The sequence below is a fragment of the Toxorhynchites rutilus genome, chromosome 3, assembly GCF_029784135.1.
Source record: "Toxorhynchites rutilus septentrionalis strain SRP chromosome 3, ASM2978413v1, whole genome shotgun sequence".
Taxonomy (NCBI): domain Eukaryota; kingdom Metazoa; phylum Arthropoda; class Insecta; order Diptera; family Culicidae; genus Toxorhynchites; species Toxorhynchites rutilus.
The window spans coordinates 244,712,749-244,736,113 of record NC_073746.1 but is presented as its reverse complement, the minus strand read 5'-3'; the positions used below and the strand labels follow the sequence as shown (position 1 = coordinate 244,736,113).

Genomic DNA, 23,365 nt, shown 5'->3' with positions numbered 1-23,365 from the left:
TTAGGCATCTGGAGGTTTTAGAGTACAATAAACGATTCTATGGTGGTTAGATACTCCTCCTCTCCCTCTTAGGGAGCTGCCATACAAATGAAACAATAATTTTTGCATTACTCGAGAATTCATCAAGCAAATGAAACCAAATTAGGCATATGGAGGTTTTAGGGTGCAATAATGTTTCTATGGTAGTTAGACACTCCACTCCCCTCTCTAAAGGGGGGCTGCCATATAAATGAAATACAAATTTCTGCATAACTCGAAAACTAATCAAACAAATGGAGCCAAATTTGGCATGTGAAGATTTAAGGGGACACGAAACGTTTCTATGGTGAATAGATACTCCTGCCCCCTCTCTAGGGGGAGAAGAGGGGAGGGGTCTGCTTTTATTCTATCATATTTTCTGTATCAAACATTTATTCCATGTAACGGAGAAACATGTTATTTGCAAGTGGTTGAAAAATCATGAACGAGAATTGTGTCTGAAAATAATCTGATATTATTATGATGAGTTTTGGTAGAAGCGTTCAAATAAGAAGAGAAAAAGATCGAGGTAAAAGGTAAATTCAACGGGGTCGATTGGAAGATCAATCAATGAACAGTTCTGCGATTAGACTCATAAACTTGCGCTTAGTAAGAAAACGTGAATGTTTGAAGTTATTGATAACAAAAAACAAATTTTGGGCGGGACGAAGTTTGCCGGGTCAGCTAGTAAACTATAAAAACGAACATCATTCTCCACTAAAACGTGTATATTTGGCGGACATTCTAGGGTTTCTATACACCAGAGGCAGGATATGTTATGTTGTCCAACAGGCACATCAACTAAACTATTTCTTGGCCATATTCATCAAATTCTCCGACTCTGCCTGTCCCGTTGCGAGAAGCATATCCCTGAATATACCCTCTGGCTTCTGTACCAATTCATGTGGCGTACCAAACTCTACCGCTTTTCCTTCGCTCATAACCAAAATTCGGTCATAATCAATGATGGTGTTAAGTCGGTGGGCTATCGTCAGCACTGTGCAATCAGCAAAATGCTCCCTGATAGTTTGCTGAATCAATCGGTCAGTTCTGTGGATTACGAAAACATATTTTTCAATTTTCCTAAGTTTGCTTTTACACTACTTACTCGGGATCCACGTTTGCTGTGGCTTCGTCCAACACAAGTATCTTATTGCTTCTCAAGATAGCTCTGGCCAAACACACTAGCTGACGTTGTCCGACACTGAAGTTTGAACCACCAGGAGCGACGTACGTTTGGAGACCCAGCGGTCCGTTCGCAATGTCTTTCAGCTCTACCAATTCCAGCGCATTCCACAGAACCGAGTCCTGATATTTATCGAACGGATCAAGGTTTTTACGTAGCGTGCCACTGAACAGTACCGGATCTTGTGGAATGATTGAGATGTTGGAGCGCAATGTTTCCATCGTAATTTCATCTGTGTTTACTCCATCGATAGTAATAGTGCCCTCGACGATTGCCGACCGAAAGAGTGCACCGACGATCGAGGATTTTCCAGCACCGGTACGACCCACGATGCCAACCTTTTGTTTCGGTTCAACCTCCAAGCAAAGATCCCGCAGCACGAGAGGAGCATCTTTAAAGTATCTGAAATTAACTTTCATGAACTCAATCCGCCCTTCGGAGGGCCAAGTTTTTGTTTGGATTAAAGCCGTATCCACGGGAGGCTGTTCCTCCGCAGGCAGGTTTTTGTACTCCAAAAGCCGTTCGACCGCTATCAGATGATTAAACATATTTGCGCTCTGTCGAATTCCAAACTGGAGCAGACTGCCGAGGGAAGTGATTTGTGTCACCACCAGTCCTACCTTGTCACCCAGCGCACTTGTTTCCAGTAGCAGGAAACTGAACATGACAATCGACAGAAACAGGAAGAATATCACATCCAGCATCATCCCGAAGGCTATTCTGCACGAGTGGAACATGAACACTGCCCCGGTGTTGACATCTTGATGTTGGTTGAACTCTGTGATGAGAAGTTTCTGTACGGAAAATGAGCGTATTGTGGGTAGTCCATTAAGTGTGGTTGCTATGTGTGAGAAAATTGGCGAGTGAGCTAAAAATAGGGCATAAGTTATGTTTCTTTCTTCGAACAATTCGAACTACCTACTGATCGCTTCGAGTCTTCTGCTGTTTTGTGAAGTTTTAAGATAGAGTTTCCTCGCATAAAGGAGAACTCCAAGTAGAAGTATCATCGGAATAACGAACAACGGTTGAACTACGAGAATGACCAGCATGGCACCGATAATCGTGAGGACCGTCTGTGTTGCATCCATGATGGATTTGGGCAGCATTTCGTCCATCAGTCCGATGTCTTTCGAGAAACGATTCAGGATTCGCCCAGAGGGGTTCGTGTCGAAGAAATGTTTAGTTGCGGAGATGAAGCCCCTGAAGGACCAATCGTGAATGGTTTGCGAAGCCCGCGCACATGTTCGGTAGAATCCGAGCGCCCTGAGGAGAAACGGTTCAGTTGTAATAAAATTTTAAATAAAAATGGAGCTCTTATATAAAATATCATTGATACCACAAACTTCAACAATATTAATCTGTTTACCCTTATTCTATTCGACCGAAATTTTCCGAATTTCTGGTTTGTGAGCATGTTGAAATCGACTCTTATATATAAAATTTCATCAAGTCTAGACTAGTTATATATCAGGGGTGGCCAAACTTTGGGCATTGCGGTCGACTAATTGTTCAAATGCTAGGCCGCGGTCTACCATGAATGTAGAACTAGACAATAAAACATAGTTTTGACCAGGGTCCGAAATCTTCGAAGGTGAAAACTGAAGACCGACTCTACTCTCAGTAGCTTCGTTTCGACTAGAAAACATTTGAGGGGCTTAGAATGCAAGGGGTGTAAGTGACTTGATCGATTTCTCTTCATCAACTTTTCCTTTAGTTAATAACTCAATTGCAAAAACGTTCCAATTTAAGTTTGCTATAGAATCTGATAGGTGAGGTTCTGACCTATCTTCCACATTGTCGAATACAGCTGGGAATGTATTTGAGGCTACGCTATGACCAAAAGAGAGAGTCGATGTAGAGAAATCGATCAAATCACTTACACCCCTTTCATTCTAAGCCCCTCATATATCAAGTATGCTGTGAAGGTCCTCGCGTTAGTGTTAGTAAATAGCGTGCAGAATAGCGCACACACACTGCACGCTTTTTTATACGTGTGAATAATTTTCGTGTACGATAAAAAATAATCTAGCTCACCTGTAGTGTATGTCGAACCACGTTGAACTCGAACATCGATGCATGCACATGTTCATGGGAGAGAGAAAGAGAGGAACGAATTCGTTTTGGGGTCACTTCAAAATGCAATGAGGACAATTTGACTGGATAGAATGAAATGATATAGTCGATTCGGTAGAGGGAGATAGCGACTAAACGCCCGACTGACTGTTTAGTCGTTTTGGCGGAGAAACTGCGTGAAGAAGCCAAAAGTCATTACTAACTGAATACGGATATAGTCAGTCAGAAAGTCAGCTGACTATCCTCAGTTGACTATGACTATGTAGAGCCTTGGTTTTGACCCTGTACTCGCGCGCAAAATCATAACTCGTATGTCACAGACTGTGCGTGTCTCTATAATTTAGCAATTTTAATTTTTTAAAGAAAAAAAATATATGATTAAATAAAAAAAAAAAAATAATTTTAATGATCTGCCAATGTCACACGAACGAGCAACGCTTAATAATTCTTAAAAATTATTACCGAAACTCGGAGTTAGTGGTTGCAGCTTTAAGAGCGCTTACTCCAATTTTCGGCCGTAATAATCGTCCCAGCCAACTGGCTGCGCAAAGTTTAGTGACCAAATTTGAATTGGATGTTCCTGTGTCAACGAGAAACCGCCCGCACGAAGCAATGAAAAAATTGCGGCCGCAAATAGTAAATCCGTCCGAAATTACCCAAATCAATCGAATGCACGGCGTTCTCAAGAACTGAACATCTCTCAAACCTAATTGTGACGCAATTTGCTAAAAGTTCTTGAGCTACATACTTACAAGATCAAATTGACTCAAGAACTGATGCCACTTGACCATATGAAGCGCCGAAACTTCTCTGATTGGGCTCACAAAATCATATTCAGCGATGAGGCTCGTTTCTGGCTAAACGACCAACAATGGTCAACAAGCAAAATGTGCGTCAGATGCAAACCCATTTGTGCTTCAAGAAACAACATCGCACTCGCAAAAAATAATGTTCGGTGTTGTTTTAATGCCGGAGGAGTGATTGGGCCGTATTTCTTCGTCGATGAGAACGATCGTCATGAGGAAAGCGCTATCGCGACATGTTGGAAAACTGTTTTCGGCCAGAATTGGAAGATCTTAATATCAATGATATGTGGTTTAAACAAGACGGTGGCACTTGCCACTCAGCGCACGTTACAATGGATGTATTCAAAAGTAAGTTTGGTGAATGTGTTATTTCGAGAAATGGATCTGCCGATTGGCTACCTCGTTCATGCGATTTGATGCCATTGGATTTCTTTTTATGGATCTATGTCAAGTCACTGGTCTATGCCAACAAGCCAGCAACTTGAGAAGAGCTCAGAGATAACATCCAACGTGAAATTCGCAACATTCCGTTCGAAATGTGTGGCCGAGTATTAGCAAATTGGGTTCAACGGAACGATCGCTGTAAATGAGCCCGTGCTGGTCATATGACTAAAATAGAATTTCATTCGTATAATGTAAGAGTTGAACTACAGCCAGAATAAATCTATCTATCTTCCCTCATGAAACTATCTATCGGAAATATTGGCCCCTATTATATAAAATGAATCAAAATCTGTCGATTCGATCCCTGCTGGCAAGACGATTTCGTGTAGTGGCACCTGTGGTTTTATTTTTCATCACACCTGTGTTGGACTAACAAAGCACCATTACTCAGCATGGACAGCAAGAGTTGGATTTCTCTGGTTTTGTGATTCCTGTCGACTGAGTTTCAACCCTGCTGCACACAATCGAGAGAACGTCATTATGAAAGCGTTACGAGAACTGCTGATACGTACAGATTCTATGGATACGCGCTAAGGAAACTGCGGCGATAACCTTCGTACCATCAATAAGACGCTCTACGGCACACAGCAGCAATTCAAACATACCAATCAGTCATCAGACAAGTCGTTATTTCTCCAAAACATCGATCAGCTAAATCTCGATGATATCATTGGTCCCACCAATCGCTCGAGATCTTGCGATGAGTCGTCATTTTTCGAGGTGAAATCAATAGCTCAGTTACGCAACAACAACCTGACAGACTTAGGGTTGGAAACCGACGCGTGCAAATTTTAGCAAAGCAACAGTCTAGGGCGACTTCCAACACGATTGCATCTACGCCGGCTGCACCAATCGAAAATTCGGGTAAACCATCCGTGAACGAGTCTTCATCTCTTGTTCATGCTGTTGGTAGCAGTAACAGGCCGCACTCTATCATCTCCAATCATCACACCTCGCCCACTGACAGAAACCAAACTGGTGGTAATGTTACCCGGCGTAGCACAGGAACTCTGTACGTTGCTTAGATTGGACAGGTTACTGACGACATGGCAGCGTTCTATGTTACTCCGTTTACCCCGGATCAAAAAGAGGACGATGTAAAACAACATATACACGACATTGTCAATGTGGACTCATCGCTGGTCAAAGTCGTGAAGCTAGTTCCTCGTGGGAAAAGCCTGGATGACTTGTCATTTGTCTCTTTTAAAGTGACAGTCAGCAAAACTGTTTCAAACGTGGTCGGCGATCGTTGGTACTGGCCTGAAGGAATCACTGTCCGAGCCTTTGAACACAACTCAAAAAACGATTCTGCTTCTACTCGTCCGAACTTGTCATAGAGTTAGAAAAATCGACCAACCATCATCAACATTAAGCATCGAGGACAACTAGATGAAGCGATAAGGTTCTTGCTCGAACTTCACTGGATGGCTCAGCTCCTACTTGATCAACAGACCACTCACTGTGAAGCTTGGATTATCGCAGTCCTACACCTTTTTAAATTGTTCAGGTGTTCCTCAAGGAAGCAACATAGGGCCGCTATTATTTTCTATCTTTTTCAACGATTTGTGCTTGCTCATCCCATCAGGTTGTCGAATTCTATATGCGGATGATCTTAAGCTCTATTACAATGTCAGATCCACTGAGGATTGAAAGACACTGCAGCGACTCACTAGCCAGTTTGAAAGCTGGTGCTGTTCTAATCATCTGACCATCAGCGTTCAGAAATGCTCTGTTATCACCTTCACACGGAAAAAAACTCCAATTTACTGGGTGTATAACATTGGAGGATGCCCCATCGAGAGAGTCAGTGTGGTGAAGGACCTTGGAGTTCATCTCGATTCACAACTCTCTTTCAGAGATCATTACTCTAGCATAATCGCTAAGGCAAACAGAAACTTAGGTTTTATAATGAGAGCTGCAAACAATTTTCGAGACCCCTACTGTCTCCGATCACTGTACTACGTTCTTGTAAGATCGGTTCTGGAGACGGCTTCTGTTGTATGGAGCCCATATGCGCATGTCTGGATAAACAGAATTGAGGCTGTTCAGTCTCGATTTATAAAATTTGCACTAAGGTCTCTTCCATGGACCAACCCCGCTGATCTACCACCGTATAAGCATCGCTGCCGCCGGTTTGGAATAGAAACTCTGCGTCAAAGGCGTAGCTCAGCCAAAGCTTTATTTGTCACAAAGGTATTGTTAGGAGAAGCGGATTCCTCCCATATTCTTGGGCAGCTTAATTTGAACGCACCTGCTGTGGTCCTGCGATCAAGGGAATTCCTGCGGATAGATTTCAGGCGAACCGAATACGGGAGAAATGAACCAATTGTATCAATGTGTCGTGAATTTAATTATGTGTTTCACCTGTTCGATTTCTGTTGTTCTGTGGATGTATTTAAGCGTCGTTTGGAACATTTTAATTTGTCTACTTGATGTTTTTGACTATTTACCTTAATCTTAATTATATTCATGTAAACTACAAGTAAGATGGATCACAAATAAATAAAAAAATAAATAAAAATTATAAATAAATAACTATCACACCGAACATATTTTCGTATTTTGTAAATCGAATCGAATTATTTTTCGAACCAGCAAACCAAACAGCTCGAAAATTTATTCCGCAGCTTTCACCCAAATGTATCTATAACAGCAAAATAGAGCTAACGAGAAAAATTCTGTTTAACTTGGATTACATAATAGAATCCAATAATTAATTTTAGAAATTTCTAATTTGTCATTCACTAGTTGCTCTTTTTTCCTTTATTTATTTAATTAGGCTCAAATAGGTAAAGAGCCATCATCCAGCAGTACATTATTAATTAATTAGCAATATTAGTTGCTCTATTCATGCATATATTTCTTGAAAGAAATCTGCGCATTCACAATTCACATTATTTATCATAGTTTCAATATCAAAGTAACAATACTTCATTAAAACTCGCATTCGCAGTTTTCAAAAGCGAAGTTTTGTCCAAAAATTTAGCGCATATTAATTCATATTACATAATATTATAAAACAAAACTGTGTTTGTTTCCGAATGTTTCCAGCATTTTCAATTGGTCATCAAATGATATGCCTGGAGAAAACATTGTTTAATTTTTTCCTAGTAACATTTTTTTGCTTTATCACAAGTTATGGTCGAACAATTGGATGTGTTAATATTGAACAACTAACAATCTGAATGAAAATATTAAAACGGAAACTCTAACGAAGAAATATCTACTCTTCCAACTAATATGTTTTATTGAGGTTAGCATAAACACCTTATGAAATGATCACGGCAAAAAGTGGAAGGATATTTAATCCATTGCGTTTGGAGGTGGCACTATCCTAGACCTGCTGGCGGGCGCCTAGGAATACCTACGCGGGCGACGGGTAGACCGCGAACTACCGTTTGGCCATCGCTGTTATATATAAACTAATTATTTTAGCGTTAGAATTAGAGATTACCCAGATTACCCGGATTACCCTGATATTACCGTAAGAACGAATCCGAACAAAGTTCACACTTCTAATATCTACAAACAATTTTTTTTCATTTTAATGTTATTTCGATCAGTGAAAAAATAAAAAACCTTTAGTACAAATTCGAATTTCTAACAATTTTAAAAAAATCTATATGTACTAACATATAGATTCAGGCTGCATTCACACCGTCCAAAACCGTCTTTGGTCAGAACGTCACTGGTCGAGTGAAAACTGCAATCCATGAGAAATAATATCATAGTCAAACCATGTCAATCGTGGATCAGCTAGAATGCTTCTGGATTTATTAGGAAGGTGAATTAAACGAATTGTTCGGTACATGAGCAATATTGTGAGATTTTTCTAAAATGAGAATGAAGTCGACTCTCGAGACATATGTGGTGGATACATCGCCCTCAATTCAAACAGACGTTTGAAAGTTCGTTATGTCGAAAGTATCATAGAAAGAAAACAAGATCTCAAACCACAGTGTCATGACTCCATCAAAGAAAACGTGGCTTTTGAGCAAATGGAAGAAAACGATGTCGTACGCCCAGATCACTTACGGTACACAGAACATCCTAGGACACGTGGAACGAAGATGACGGTACGAGTGGTTCGATGGTGAGTGTCAGCAAACGTTACACGAGAAGAATGCTACTCGGGAGCTAATGCTGCGTTAAGGGGGTAGTACACTATGGAAACTTGAAAAAATGAAGAATAAAATTTCTGGCTTAAAATTTTAACTGGGATGTCTACTTTACTGTAGTTTTTGTCTCAGGTTTGCCCGTTGCTCCGTTTCGAAGTTACAAGCCAATTAGTGGACCGGAGTGCAACACTTTCAACGGATATCCCCAACATAGCTTTGAAAGTAGCGATCCCAGCGTTTTCGGACGGCTTCTATTCTAGGCCGGAATTTTCACGACAGAAAAAAAGGACATTGGTGTGTTAGCTGCCCAAGGATGTAGAGAACATTGGTTTCGCGGATGATATCGTATTGACAATAAATTGAGGTGAAACGCTCGATAAATGATAACGGAGTTATAGGTGATTAAGGCGATCGACCTCATAGAAAACTGGATGCAAGGAGCGAAACTACCAATAGCTACTCGCAGAACGGAAGTGCCTGTGGTGAGTAACTCCACGTCTAAGCGAATGCTGATATATCAAGACGTAAGATTGACTCAGGCGCAGGGCTCTGCATAGTCATAGTCAACTGAGAATAGTCAGCTGACTATCTGACTGACTATATCCATAGTCAGTTAGTGATGGCTTCTTCACGCAGTTTCTCCGCCAAAACGACTGAACAGTCAGTCGGGCGTTTAGTCCCTATCTCCCTCTACCGACTCGACTATATCATTTCATTCTTCCCAGTCAAATTGTCCTCATTTTATTTTGAAGTGACTTCCCCCAAAACGAATTCGTTCCTCTCTTTCTCTCTCCCATGTACATGTGCATGCATCGATGTTTGAGTTCAACGTGGTTTGACATACGCTACAGGCGAGCTAGATTCTTTTGTATCGTACACGAAAATTATTCACACGTATAAAATAGCGTGCAGTGTGTGTGAGCTGTTTTGCACGTTATTTACTAATACTAACGCGAGGACCTTTATAGCATACTTCATAAATGTCTAAGTTCGTTGGTTTTAGTTCATGATGGGTAGACAATAAACCGTCCATTGATGGGGGAACTTCTTTTTTGCATCAGAAATCATGTTTTCGTTCCACTTTATATGGACGTAAAAATAATATTGCGTACGCGGGTATGAAATAGTGTCAGGGGAAAATGGAAGTGTGAATTGAAGTCAGTTGAATAAAGAGGCAGATTTGTATTCATTAGTCGAGTCAGTTAAAATAACCACTGACTGGACTAGTAGTCAATTCATTTTCTAGTCAAGTCACTTTTTGTTGGCGGCGACTGCCGAAACAGTTCTAGTCGAAGCAAAGCTACTGAGAGTAGAGTTGGTCCTCATTTTTCACCTTCGAAGATTTCGGGCCCTGCTCAGGCGTAATTGGCTCAGCTACTTTGATAACGCGTGCGAAAAGATGCCATTATCGAGCAGTCGTCTAAACAAAACCGAAGAAGTGCTGTTTTAACAAGCGACAACAAGACCCCTTTCAATAGCGCTACCTGGGAGGCAATCGCTGACACAGTACACCTAATGAAGGTCCTTGACTACTTATGTGAAATTCGAAGAAGTCATTTTCAGAAAATCGATTAAGATCATGGCAAGAGTTCTACCATGCACTGTCCTTGGACCTACGCTGTATAATGTAAAATGATGTGTTAGCTGCTCAACGGTGTAAAGAACATTGGTTTCACGGGTGATACCGTATTTACAGTAAATTGAGGTGAAAAGCTCGATAAATAATGACTGAAATATTAGCGATTCAGTTTGCGAAAATCACTGCCGGAACACACGTTATAACGTCCAAGCGAATGCTGAAGTACCAAGGCCTAAACAATGACGACCGGTTCAACTTTATTAGCCACTCCGATAACACATGCGAAAAGACAGCGAAAGCCATCAATACGGTAGCAAAAGCCTTTTCTAACTAGTGTATCATCGTTGATGATAAGATATGGATGCCCAGTCTAGGTAGTTTTAAATTTGTAGTTGCGTTTTAGTTCATAGCATTCTTTGTCATCAGACGTTAGTAAAAGTTAACAATACACATCAAAGTGAGAAGTGTTCTTCTCTCTAAAATTTGGTATTATGTAGAAACCTAACATTTTGACTAAACATTACTTACCTCATCAGTCCTATTATGAAGACCCCAGCGACAACCGCACTCTGAACATACGCGCAAACGTCTGTGCCGAGTGGTTTGTGATAGCTCATATCAGTGCTGTTTTGGGCACTGAGGAATGTCCTCAACTCCTCTTGAGATACCCAAAAGGAAACCCAATAGTCGGTAAAACTCACAATCAGCTGCGTAGTTATGAAAAGCGCCACTAAACCTATGATGATAGCCCAATTTTCTACCGCTGCGGCGTAGTGTACAAACATCGAACCGTCAACTGTGTCTTCTGAGGACTTTTCAAATGCATGCTCCATCTGTCTAGTATGCTGTTCATGGCTACAATTAAGCTCTGCTTCGCTGCAATCTGAATTCACTGAGCTGTAGGAACTTTGTCTGCTAAAATTGCATCCATTATTTTCGCCTTCAGTCAACTCTAGAAAATCAATTCCATGTTGGTGCAGATCGTGCGGTGTGCCTTGTGCTGCAATCTTTCCCTAAAATTGAAAAAAATAATCTAATCAAAACATTTCTCGGTTCAAAACAACATTGATTACCTCATCCATAACAATAATCCAATCCGATTGCACCAAAAAATGAACCTGGTGCGTTACAAGAATTCTCGTGCTTCTCTGTCTACCTAGAAATCCTCTCGCACCAATACACAGGTCAAACAAATGTTTTGCGACATGGGCATCAACCGCACTCAGTGGATCGTCCAACAGATACACACTCGATTCCTTGTATACTGCTCGTGCTAAACTGTTCAAATGTTAAAGTTGATTTATTTTCTATGAGTAACATCTAGCACAACTTTACCTTATTCTCGCTTTTTGGCCTCCGGAAAGAGAAACTCCACGCTCCCCAATCAACGTCTCGTCACCTTCGGCGAACTGCTCCAAATCGGTTTCAAGTGCACAAACCCGAACAACCGCTTTGTAACGCTTTCTATCCATGGTGGACCCGAACAGTATATTTTGTCTGATGCTTCCCGCAAACAACCACGGTTCCTGGCTAGCGTACGACATGATTTCGTTGTTAAGGATATGACCGGACTCAAGTGGTAATTCTCTGAGAATGGCTTGCAGAATTGAAGATTTCCCAGAACCAACGGCCCCGACGATACCAATCAATTGACCCTTCCGGAATTCTATACTCAGATTGCTCAATGTGGGAGGACGATGTTCTTGGTCCCTGCCATCTGCTGTAACGGGGTTCCATCGAGCGGTTACGGAGTGCAGTCGAATAGCTATATCTGCTCGGTTTTCATTGTGCTCTACTGGCTGAAATGAACCTAGTGTTTGTAATATGTCACATGTGAAAAAATTATCATCATTACGTCATTAGTTTGAGTTTTCGAATCGTTGATCTCTTCGTATTCCAAAAAGTTCTGCAGTCTGCGTATGGCTACCAATGCCTCAGCAATTTCTGCAACTCCTCGAACAAACATTCCGGACATCACATGAGAGACAATATTGAGGTAGCTGGCAACCACGAACACTTTAGCGGCAGTGAGTTCTCCCTCCATGAGAATCAACGTAATCATCGTAGCAAAAAGTGCCGCCCGCGTTGTAAAAAGTTGGAATGTCATGTACATCCCTCGAATCAACCCACTTTTGAGAACGATCTTAAGTTCTGCCTTCCTCGCAAGAGATATCAGCATGGCAAATGGTTTTTCCCATGCGTACATTTTGATAACCTGTATCCCTGATATAATCTCATCCATCAACCGAATACGCTCGTCCGTCTTCAGGGCGGTCTGCAATCGATATCGCGATGTGAGCTTGCCGAAAAATGCTGCAAAACATCAACTTTAGCATGGAGCAACCAGATCAATGTTAGGTTTGATTTACACTGTATCGGAGTCACGATGAACACCACCACCAACCCAATTGGTCCTGCCCAGCCAACCTCGTACCACAGCAGCACCAGAACAATAATAGTAACCAATGGCGATGACCACATGAAGCTTAGTATGTATGATACGATATCGAATCGATTAACATCATTCGACATCAAATTGACAACCTTTCCGGGTGAGGTATCCCCCAGTGCGTTTCTCGATAGTCTCAAAGATTTGCGGTATATAATATTACACACGGCAATCCTGGTGCGGACTCCGTTCAACGCCGTGATTATTGCGTATCGATTGTCCACTATAACGCTGGCAGCTTTGGTTGCGATCATGCCAAAAGTGAAGTACAATGCCTCGTCGAAGGTCATATCTGTTTGACGTCTATTCGAAGAAAGTCCTATTAATTCGAATAACAACCATAATACCCGAATGGTTCGTTTACCTGAAATATAAGAGAAGTCTTCCCAGCAGGAATGGTTGAGCGATCCTGAGTATGATTTCACCGAACACGGTGATTATTGATAGTAGCAACCAATCCTGCCAAAATGCTCGGAATATGGCTTTAACCAGAGATGGCCCACCTTTGGATTTTTTCTTGTAATTTTTGAGCTGTCGTTCCCACTGTCTGAAAAGAAGGGAAACAATTATGTGTATTGGTCTTAACGGTCGAACTGAAAATCCGCAGGAGCGGAACCGGGACAGTAACCGAAAATCGGTTAAAAATAGACATGCGGAAACACGCGTGTGTGTTCCCTGTGCAGAAACAAGGCCGATGTATTAAAACGAGAAGACTTTCTTTCGTAGTGCTGAAGCAAAATCGGATATGGTTCTGGAAATGCTTAATGGAATGGGATAAAGTGGACCACTCTATCTACAAGAGCTGTTTTGAAAGTATCGCTCCAGGGTAGGTTTCGTAGGTAGATAGGTTTCGCTACAAGATAGATTCACCAGATGTAACAATCAACATTCGGAATGTGTTCGCTCACTTAATTTTGTTTTTCACAGAAAATTTGATACAGATTCTTGGATCAATTTCTTCAATTGGCAAAAATCGAAGATGAACCAAAACACGTGTAAGGAAAACAGTTGTGAATACAACCACTGTGTGCTGTGTTGTGATACAGTTTGAATAATTAACTGAACATTCTAAATAACCGTACTTATCAACATAAGTGAGAGTAGGGTGACCATCCTGACTTAGCAAGACATGTCTTGATTTTGAGATCTTTTTGGGGCGTCCTGATTTATTTTTCACAATCTAGCCTTTGTCCTGATTTTTAAGAAAAATTCAATTTTGTTGCAGAATTATTATTGTCAGTGTATTATGTTTATGAGTAGAACCTTTTTTATTAAAGACCAAAGTTTTGTGAGCATATCCAAAGTAGCAGTTGGATCTTCCACGAGATCTTTCAACTTTTTCATTTGAAGATTTCGTTTCACTGGTCACGGTGATGTTTTTGTGTTTTGGCTCGATATTACAACTTATTTTTTTTTCAAATGTCTAAACGAAAGTGTTATTTTATCAACGAATTGCGCCAAAAGTACCCCTTTTTCCGAAAAAAAGAACTTAAGGATTATGAGGCCAACGCTGCATATGTGATTCATAAATGTCGATGGCCCATAGCTCTATTCAGATTTAGCAATTTTGTTGAAACAGAATTTTTAAATTACCAATGAAACATTACAGATAGATCAGATTAGGAAAAGTATATCCCAGCATCGAACATTGCCAGATTACTCGATTGACATTGATCACCGGGGTTTTTAAAAACAATTAAAAGTATTATTTAATTAAATTTCAACCTTTTTTATATGACATGTTCAATAATCATCTGTGGGTGCTTTTCGTCAGTGGTTCTCATCAAATCAATTTATGCTTTAAAATTATCTTTTTCTGAACAGCATTTTCGTTTCCATGGCAAAGAAACATATGTTCAACACATCAAAACGATACTAATCGATGCTAAACATATCAATTCACATTCAGTTGATTCTTTACGAATTGAATAACTAATCAGATAGTTGAAATTACTATTGAAACATATGAGAAAAATCAATTTTACAAAAAAAAACACAATGCAAGACAACTTTCTTCATAACCAGACAACCAATGTTGCGGCACAGTTTTCTCGGAAACGGCTGAACTAAATTGGACAAGTTCCATTTGAAAGCTCATTTCGTTTCATTTGAGAAAGTTTTAACGGAATCGGTCCACGGGTTCCGAAGATATGGCGGAAACAAGTTCTGGGGCCATAAATTCCAAAACCCAAAACAAAACATTGTGGGTAGCAAAGTTCATGGTTTTCCAAAAGTAGCTTGTTATTAATATATATTATTTATATATAACCATATGATTATCATTATTATTAATATATAACCATAGGTAAACAAACCAGTTATTTTCCAAACTAACTTTTAAGAGAATTTGTGAACAAAACATTGCATAACGTTTTATAACCTTGGCACCAGTACTTGTTTCAAAAGCAATTGGGTATAGATTAAACAAAACTTCCGGAAATATTTACATTGTTCTGAAAATCATGATCAATTTGTCCCCAATTTACGGTACCATTGCACTCGATATTTGATGACTCTGTGCTCCCGTGGCCGAGTGGTTAGCGTCATAACTAACATGCCGGGTGTTCGGGTTCGATTCCCGTTCTGGTCGGGGGAATTTTTCGTCAAAGAAATTTCCTCCGACTTGCACTGTGATCACGCGGATTCTAGAGCTTGCCACTCAGAATGCATTCAAGTCGTGTTATTTGGCATAGAAATCTCAACTAAGTACTAATAAAAATGACGCAAGTAATACTACTTTGAGACGGCGAAGTTCCTCTAGGAACGTTAGTGCCATTGAAGAAGAAGAAGATTTGATGACTCTGAAACCACCAAAAAATCTCCAGTGCTTGTAAAAAGACAGAATCCATCATCTCCGGACCATTTTGCACAGCATGGATCGCCCGAGAAATGTGTTAAATGAATAAATTTCACGTGTTTTTATTTATTTCTAACTCAAAGAATCATAATGGTTTGGTTATAATCGTAACTGTGACAGGTGTCCTGATTTACAACTCCGGCCAGATGGTATCCCTAAGGGAGAGTACCAAAATGAGTACCAACATAATGCCACAAAAAAAAATCTAGAATCGAATATACATACGTCACCCGCGTAAATTTGAAAGTCGCGTTACTTTGTGAACAGAACTCGCACTGTATTCTATTAGTCAAATCATTTCATTTGATACCGATAATGATGAGATTGCAAAAAATACATAGTCGACCATTTTGTGCTGGCGACCTTTTTGAATTCATGCCGTTCATAATGTAGTTTGTTCTCCAAGTCAAGTCCATTCATTTGATACACATATCCTAATTAACAACTAATACGAAATCCGCCATTTTATAGCTATTTAGAATACGCAGTATTATAATGATAGCAGAGATAAAGGGGTGTTCCAAATTTCAGATGAATTAGTCAAAAGGAACGGGGTCAAATTTTGATTAATGTAGGATATCCCTACAGACATACAAACAGGTCAAGTTGAATGAAACCGTTTAAAAAAGTAATTGGCTATTATCTTACTGCTGCCATCTTGGATTTGAATTTCCCATAAATAGCTGTGATCTACTGGTCAAGCCCCTTCATTTGATACCCATTTTGATGGGGTTTGTTTCGAGATAATATGTAATCCACCATTTTGGATCTGTATTTTCATAAATAACCATGTTCTACTGGGCAAGTCCTTTCATTTGATCCATATTGATGAGGGTTTCGAAAAAAATATATATCGCCATTTTGTTGTGGTGGCCATTTTGGATTTGCATTCCTTATGTCCAACTGTGTTCTACTAGTCAAGCCCTTTCATTTGATACCCATATTGATGAGGTTTTGGAAAATCCCATATTGATGGGGTTTTGAGAAAATATGTAATTCGTCATTTTGTAGCAGCCGCCATCTTGGATTTTGAAGATAATGAAATACGCAGTTTTATAATGACTGCAGAGTTTGTTACAAATTTCAGATCAATCGGTCAACAGGAAGGGGGTCAAATTTCTATTAATTTGGTACAGCGCTACAGACAAACATGTTACAAACAAACATACATGTTACAGGGCTAGCTAAATAAAACCGTTTAAAATAGAAAAAGCCAACAGCCGGTTGTCATGCTATGGTGATGGTGACTGAAAACAATAAATAACAGATGTGATAGAGGAAGATAATTCTAACGGCAGTATTACTCGGTGAAAAGTTCCAAAAAACCCGGTTCCATGAGTAAGATAATTGATAGAAATAGAATCAGTAAGCGTTGAATCAGTGCACTTCGTCAGATTATTCAATGCCCTCGTCGTTCTATTTAAAACAATTATTTTTAGTGTCAAAGTACATCCTTCTCCCAGACTCCTCGCGTGGGACCTTCAGAACCAGAGCGATGTCAGGCGATTCCTTCAAATGTCTTCACATGTCATGAAAAATAGTCTTTACATGTTTTCACCATGGAATTCACATGTGATACATATCACGGTGAAATGTCACCCGACCTCCACAAAAATAAACAACAAAAATGCAAAAGGACACAACATGGAAAATCCTTCCGATCATTCAACATAAACACTGGAAACAGTGATGCTTTCATTCATTCTTCTCACAATTTCGAAAGGTCTGTTTATGTCTTGACGTACATTCTGTCAAACATATACCGGGAATTTGTAATTTCAAATCTTCCCGCTGGACATTTATAATTTTTTTTCTAAACTACTGTCAGTGGTCTTTATGTCAATGTTGAGCGCGTTTTATTTTGTTTATAGCGTCGCTAAGAACAAATTACCTTTTTTGGTTTTCGGAATTGTGCTCGGAATCTTCATTTAAGTTTGAGAGAGCTATCCCGTAAATTGAGTAACTCTCATGAGACCATTCGTCATATTTTGGTTGATGTTTTGAGCATGAGAAAAATCGCAGTACGACTAGTGTCGAAAGAGCTTAATTTTCTCCGAAAAATAAAATAACAACGATCGAATTCTGATCCCACGTTGATCCAACGCATAATTATTGCGACGAGACATGGGTGTGACTTTTTCTTATTTCCGAAACTCTAATTACAACTTCGGGGAACCCGTTTTGACCACATTGAAGATATAAAAACGAATCCGCTACAACTATGAAAAGTATTTCGATGACTAGATTATTCATTGGAAAAAGTGTATTGCTTCAGAAATGCGATGACTTCGCCAAATTTACTGCCAATTAAATTGAATGTATTCGAAAGAAAGATTTACAGTGACTCAAATCCGTAATCGTACTCCACCATGCTGATCTCTTTTCCCTACTTTAGGAAGTCGAAAACAAGCTTTCGGAACATTTTATTTAGATAAAGGTATAGTGTCATATGAGAGTTAAAAGGTTTGCTATCTGTTTTCAGAATAGGGAAAGAGATCTGCAAGAAGGGAAAAGAGATCTGCATTAGGGCAGTACGATTACAGATTTGAGTCACTGTATATTCGAATCTTGCATCTCTACATATCGTCTGATTGATTGCTTTGATCAACATACGAAGGCACTCGATCAACTGAGGGAGATATTGATGCATTTTTTAGGAGTCTGGATATAGATTCGCAAGGCCGTTGCCGCACTTATGGTTGTCCAATAATTCCTAAAAGTCGACTGGGGTACGAATAACCATAGTGAAGATCGGGTAACCAACCCTGGTTGGATCTATGCTGACAGGGAAGGGGCCTATCAGAGCGTCTGTTCACCAATGAGGTGCGGCTACATCAAAATCGTCATCGGTGAATTGAACGCTCAGGTTTACCAAGAGGAGTAGTTCAGATCGGTAATTAGTAGGTTCAGGTCTCATCCGCGAACCAACGAAAATGGCCCCAATACTTATCGACTTCGTTGTCTCCAAGAACATGCTCATACGTAGAACCTTCTCCTAGCACACACTCTAATATCGAGTACGACCTCAGCAAAACACAAATCGATCGGATGGTCGATGGTCGGCACTCCTCAGACATAATCGATGCATCGTGGCGCTAACGTTGATTTAGACCACTACATGATGATGGTCAAACTGCGTTCTAAACTGTCAGTCGTCAATTAACTAAGACATCAGCGCTCATCACGGTACCTCCTACGACGGCTGCAGGAGCCGAACGTTGCTGCAACATACTCGCAGCGTCTTGAAGCTACGTTATCGGGGGTAGACGAACTGAATGCTGTTCCCCTCGATTAATGCTGAAACACCTGGTATGAAGAACGTGGACAACAGAACGAAAGGTGTGACGATGAGTGCCAAGCGCTTCTGAGCGAAAGTGTCCACACGCAGTCGTGCTCCAACGAGTGACTAGACAAAACGTGGTATGATACCGCAAATAAATCTCTTTTGGGCACAACAGCGCCACATGGAAGAGAGAGGGAATCAGGAGATGAAGCTGCTTTATCGTTCTCGAGAATTGCGGAAGTTCTTCAAGAATCTATACGCCTATTAAACATTAATAGTATTTTTTCAAAGAAAAACATGAAAAAGTTGTTGTTAGAAAAAAAATTCCCCTGTAAAAGTGGCCATATTCCGATGTATGGGTAACTTGTTCAAAATTGTATGTGTTTTCATATTTTTCATACCTATTTTTTTGAAAATTTTCAAAAAACATGTTTTCGAGAAAAATAAATTTTAATTTTCAAAATATTTTTTTTCAGGTTTCAGGTTTTCCAGTCATTATTGACTGGTAGTGTTAAAAGTAGTGATATAGATCGATTCCTTTCGAAACAATTCGTGAAACAATGTTTTGATCTTCAACTTCGTTTTTCACGAGTTGATGTGAATGTTACATAGGACCTTTTCAAAAATTACGCGAGATGTAGTCGAGTCGGTAGAGGGGGAAAGTGACTCATCGCCCGACTGTTTTGACTGAGAAACTGTATGTAGAAGCCATAAGTCGTTTCCGACTGAATACGGATATAGTCAGTCAGATAGTCAGCTGACTATCCTCAGTAGACTATGACTATGCCGAGCCCTACTTAGAGCAACTCCAATTGAAATCGTTCTGAATATGCAGATTTTAAAAAGATGTGATTTTGATTCGAAAGAAAGTTTGTATTACGTTTGTATAGGTGGGAGGAATTATGAGTTTTCCACAGCAATTGGAAATTGTTTGACTCAAGCGTAACTTTTCAAAAGGGCGTATCGATTTTAGTAAGCGAAATCTTTGATCATACCTCAAAAACGAAAAAAATAGCATCGAGATCGACATCGAGATATGTTATGTAAAAAATGCTCAGGTTCCAAGGAAAAATATAAAAAAATTTAGTGCCCTCTAGTCCAAAGCCATGAAAACAACAAAAAACAACTACAATCAATAATTAAAAAAAACAAAATTCATTGTTTTTGCAAGTTCAATATTTTTTTACAAAAGGCTCGTTGGCTTCAATTTGATATGTCGATCATCTAAATCGGAAATGGTCACCCTAACGAAAAAAATAAAAAATAGGGGCTAATATTTGGCAATATAGAACAGAACTACCACTTTCCATGGAAATCTGAGAACCACTATATCGGTTTGGCATGGAATGGCTGACGTAAAGAAAAGTTTACCCACCACCAGGGCGCGGCATAGTCATATTCAACTCAGGATAGTCAGCGGACTATGAAAAAATACTCCTTCGTATTCAATTGGAAATGGTTTTTGGTTTTTTCACACAGTTTCTCCGTCAACATGACTCAATAGTCAGTCGGGCGTTTAGTCGCTATCTCCCTCTACGACTCGACTATCTCAATTTCATTCTTCACCGTCAAATGGCCTTCATTGCATTTTGAAGTGACTTCCCTCAAAATGAATTCGTTTCTCTCTCATGTATCCCGTATGCATGTATCGATGTTTGAGTTCAACATGATATGCGGGTGTACGCGGGTAAAGAGATTGGTATCAAGGGGAAATAGAAGTGTGGATTGAAGTCAGTTGAATGAAGAGGCAGAATTGTATTCATTAGTTACGTCAATTAGAATAACCATTGACTGGAGTAGCTCATCAGTCATCAGCTTTATCTATGTGGTTATCCCTATGTTCTTTCCTATGAAACCATAGGTTAATAGTAATTGTGCTTCTGGTTTCATGATTGAAGATGGTGTTATTTTAGTTTGAAATGCCCAAAAACCCATACATTTTTCAAAGTGTCGGAAAACAGATAATAGAACACCATGCACCGTCTCAGCCGAAGCAGCCCAGGAAGGCTGAAGGCCTCATAAAGAATGAACAAAAAACTGTGCCACCAGCAAAATCTACCGTCAAATTGCTGATATCGTCCGACTGAGCAGAGATTCCTAAAATAGTTCAAAAGTTTGAAAAAAGTAATTTTTCATACCAGCAATGCGATCAGGACGTCCATTAAAGAGAACTTCTCGGCCACTTCCTGTGCAGCTAGAGTGCTGGGTTTGGGTTCGATGGCGTCACAGGGCTTGAATTCATTGACGGAACATATTGAATCGAAGGCTCTGGAAGATCCGTAAAAACAACCAACAGTACGCATTCCAAGTTTGGTGGAGACCCAAAGCATTGATCGAAGCTGGTATCATATTGTTATACGGGAAGAAAAATCAAAGTTTTAAAGTGGCCAGCACAATCTCCTTACCTTTACCCAATAGAACATTTGTGATCTATTCTGAAATTTAAGGTTCAATCAAATTTAAGGTTAATAATCCAGCAAGCCTTCAACAACTACGGCAAGTAATTACAGCTGAGTGGAACAGTAAATCAATGCCACGGCGATGTCAAGTTGTCATTCAAGTCAAAGATGGTTACATAAAATATTAAGTGGATATGCAGAATAAAGTGGATATACTTTTGAGCCTTATTTTTACTTTTATTCCAATCATCTGATCTCAAAAATTGACTAAGGTATATCACATGACTACGATTTTATTTTATCTTTACTGATAGTAACATTTTGGTGAATTATTTGAAGGATATTTGAAAATTCGACTAAACTTGTGTACATACAGTAGCTACCTGTGAATTATTCCCCGTTTGAAGATTCACCTTGCACTGATTCCAGTACATAGGCTTGATGCATTATGAGGCATCCCTTTCTGTGAGGAAAGTATCTAGGTGGTGATGAATATTCTATTCGGCATGGTGCCAGGCACTTAGGAGATAATTGACCATTGAAGGTACGAACTTTCGAAACAAACTAATAGTTTGGACGTATTAGCTGTTAAAATCTTGTTAGCTTGTTAAAATCAACTATTCAAATTTGGTTTACCCAAATCGGATCATCGTAACTACGCTCAAAAAGCCTCCAATTTCATGCAAAAATAATGGATTTCTTTCCACAACTCAAACAAAGTTAAAACCAGGATGGACACACGGGAATACCCCCTTAAACACCATCTATCAACATCGTTCGATTTGGTGGAAGGAGATTCTATAAGCAATTGAGAGAGAGCCGCATATTCAGTGCCAAGCATATAACGAATATGTTTATCCACGTTTTGACATGATTCATTGACCAAGTTCATTCACAAACAGCCTTGTTGTTGTTCACTATCATCGCACTTGTTGTTGAGGATGAAGCAGAAAAACATGAACGACACCCGACTACCAAGATTGCAATCAACTGATTAACTAGGATAGAAAACCGAAACAACTTACTTTTCCAGTTTATCCCCAAGCTTATCCGCATGATCCTCCTCGAGTGGTTTGTACAGATCGGATAGACCCAACGTTTTCGTCGAACCTTTATGAAACAAATCGTACGTCCACCAGAAAGAAAGCACCGACAGCAGGTTGGCGCCTTGGCGCGGATTCCTGCACAGATCTATCTTGGGAGCTTCCATGATCTCCAGTTGTTCTCGCGGTCAGCATTTAACTTGATGCGGCGGTATCCACACCAGACAAGAAAACTTCCCTCCGATGTTTGCTCAAATCAAGGTTCCCCAGATAAGGAGATTCTATTTTTCTGCTCGTTTCAAGATAAATTGTCAATCATGTGCGTGATTTTTTTGCATCACCCAATGGTATTGTTTTCGGTGCAAAAGATTGTCACCGTTGTGGAAGATTGTGATTCGTTTTCGATGCAGATTTCTCGGTACGAAAATCAGCTGTCGATGCCCAACACTTGGATTAGTTGAGAAAGAACGAGCACTCGAACACCGGCGATAGAGCTGGTATCATGACAGAGACTAATGTGAAAAAACAGATTCCAATTTCAGTGAGAGCGCGACTCGGTGTGGGTGTAGATGTAGAGTATAAATGAACCACAATTTATGCTGCAAATCGGCTGTGTATGTAACCGGCTAGAATAGCGCGTTTGTATACGTCCTTCGCATAACTCTACATGGCTGGTGGACAACAGATGTTAAGGATGCGAGAGCATATGGGTTCGTTACGACAGGATTGGTGGTCCTGTTGATTAGGGGTGTCCTTCATGTTTCGCATCATTTATGAGCGCTGTAATTTTACTTCTTTAGAATCCTTCGAGCTAGGTCAGTTCAAAGTCATATGCTAAGAAGTGGTATTCGGTGTCAGACAGAAGCACATGAAAGCATAATCAAATCATGATATCAGTAAAGATCTCATACCACGAATGCCCCAACCAAAAAGATTTGAAATGCCAAATTTGATGTTCATTCCAGGATCCCGCCATCGAACGGTATCCGAACGAACACATTTTCGCAAGTGTGAAGCAGTATTCGTACTGCCTACCGTTGAATGGGTTGTGGCAATACATTCGCACCGTACTGTCATTCATAGTTTTTTTTTTGCGTACGCAAGCCGGGA

The 23,365-nt window shown here is 40.0% G+C and overlaps 1 protein-coding gene across 1 annotated transcript; it reads right to left on the bottom strand.

Annotated features, from left to right (window-relative positions):
• Positions 1–674: 674 nt before the first annotated feature.
• Positions 675–22,753, bottom strand: LOC129778063 (ATP-binding cassette sub-family C member 4-like). Its single transcript, XM_055784713.1, has 10 exons — positions 22,238–22,753; positions 13,038–13,220; positions 12,594–12,976; positions 12,080–12,537; positions 11,560–12,023; positions 11,298–11,502; positions 10,753–11,237; positions 2,127–2,467; positions 1,127–2,072; positions 675–1,068 (listed from the first exon to the last, which is right to left on the bottom strand). Exons 1-10 carry the CDS (start codon positions 22,420–22,422, stop codon positions 825–827), a joined length of 3,894 nt encoding a protein of 1,297 aa, XP_055640688.1. The 5' UTR covers positions 22,423–22,753; the 3' UTR covers positions 675–824.
• Positions 22,754–23,365: the final 612 nt, after the last annotated feature.

Excerpts from the sequence above, each read along its gene's own strand:
- LOC129778063 (XM_055784713.1), bottom strand. The coding sequence starts at position 22,422 with ATGGAAGCTCCCAAGATAGATCTGTGCAGGAATCCGCGCCAAGGCGCC. Across the intron at positions 12,024-12,079 it reads CGAAAACTCAAACTAATGAC|CCAGTAGAGCACAATGAAAA; the intron begins GTAATGATGATA and ends GGTTCATTTCAG. Across the intron at positions 2,073-2,126 it reads CAGAAGACTCGAAGCGATCA|CTCACTCGCCAATTTTCTCA; the intron begins GTAGGTAGTTCG and ends CCCTATTTTTAG.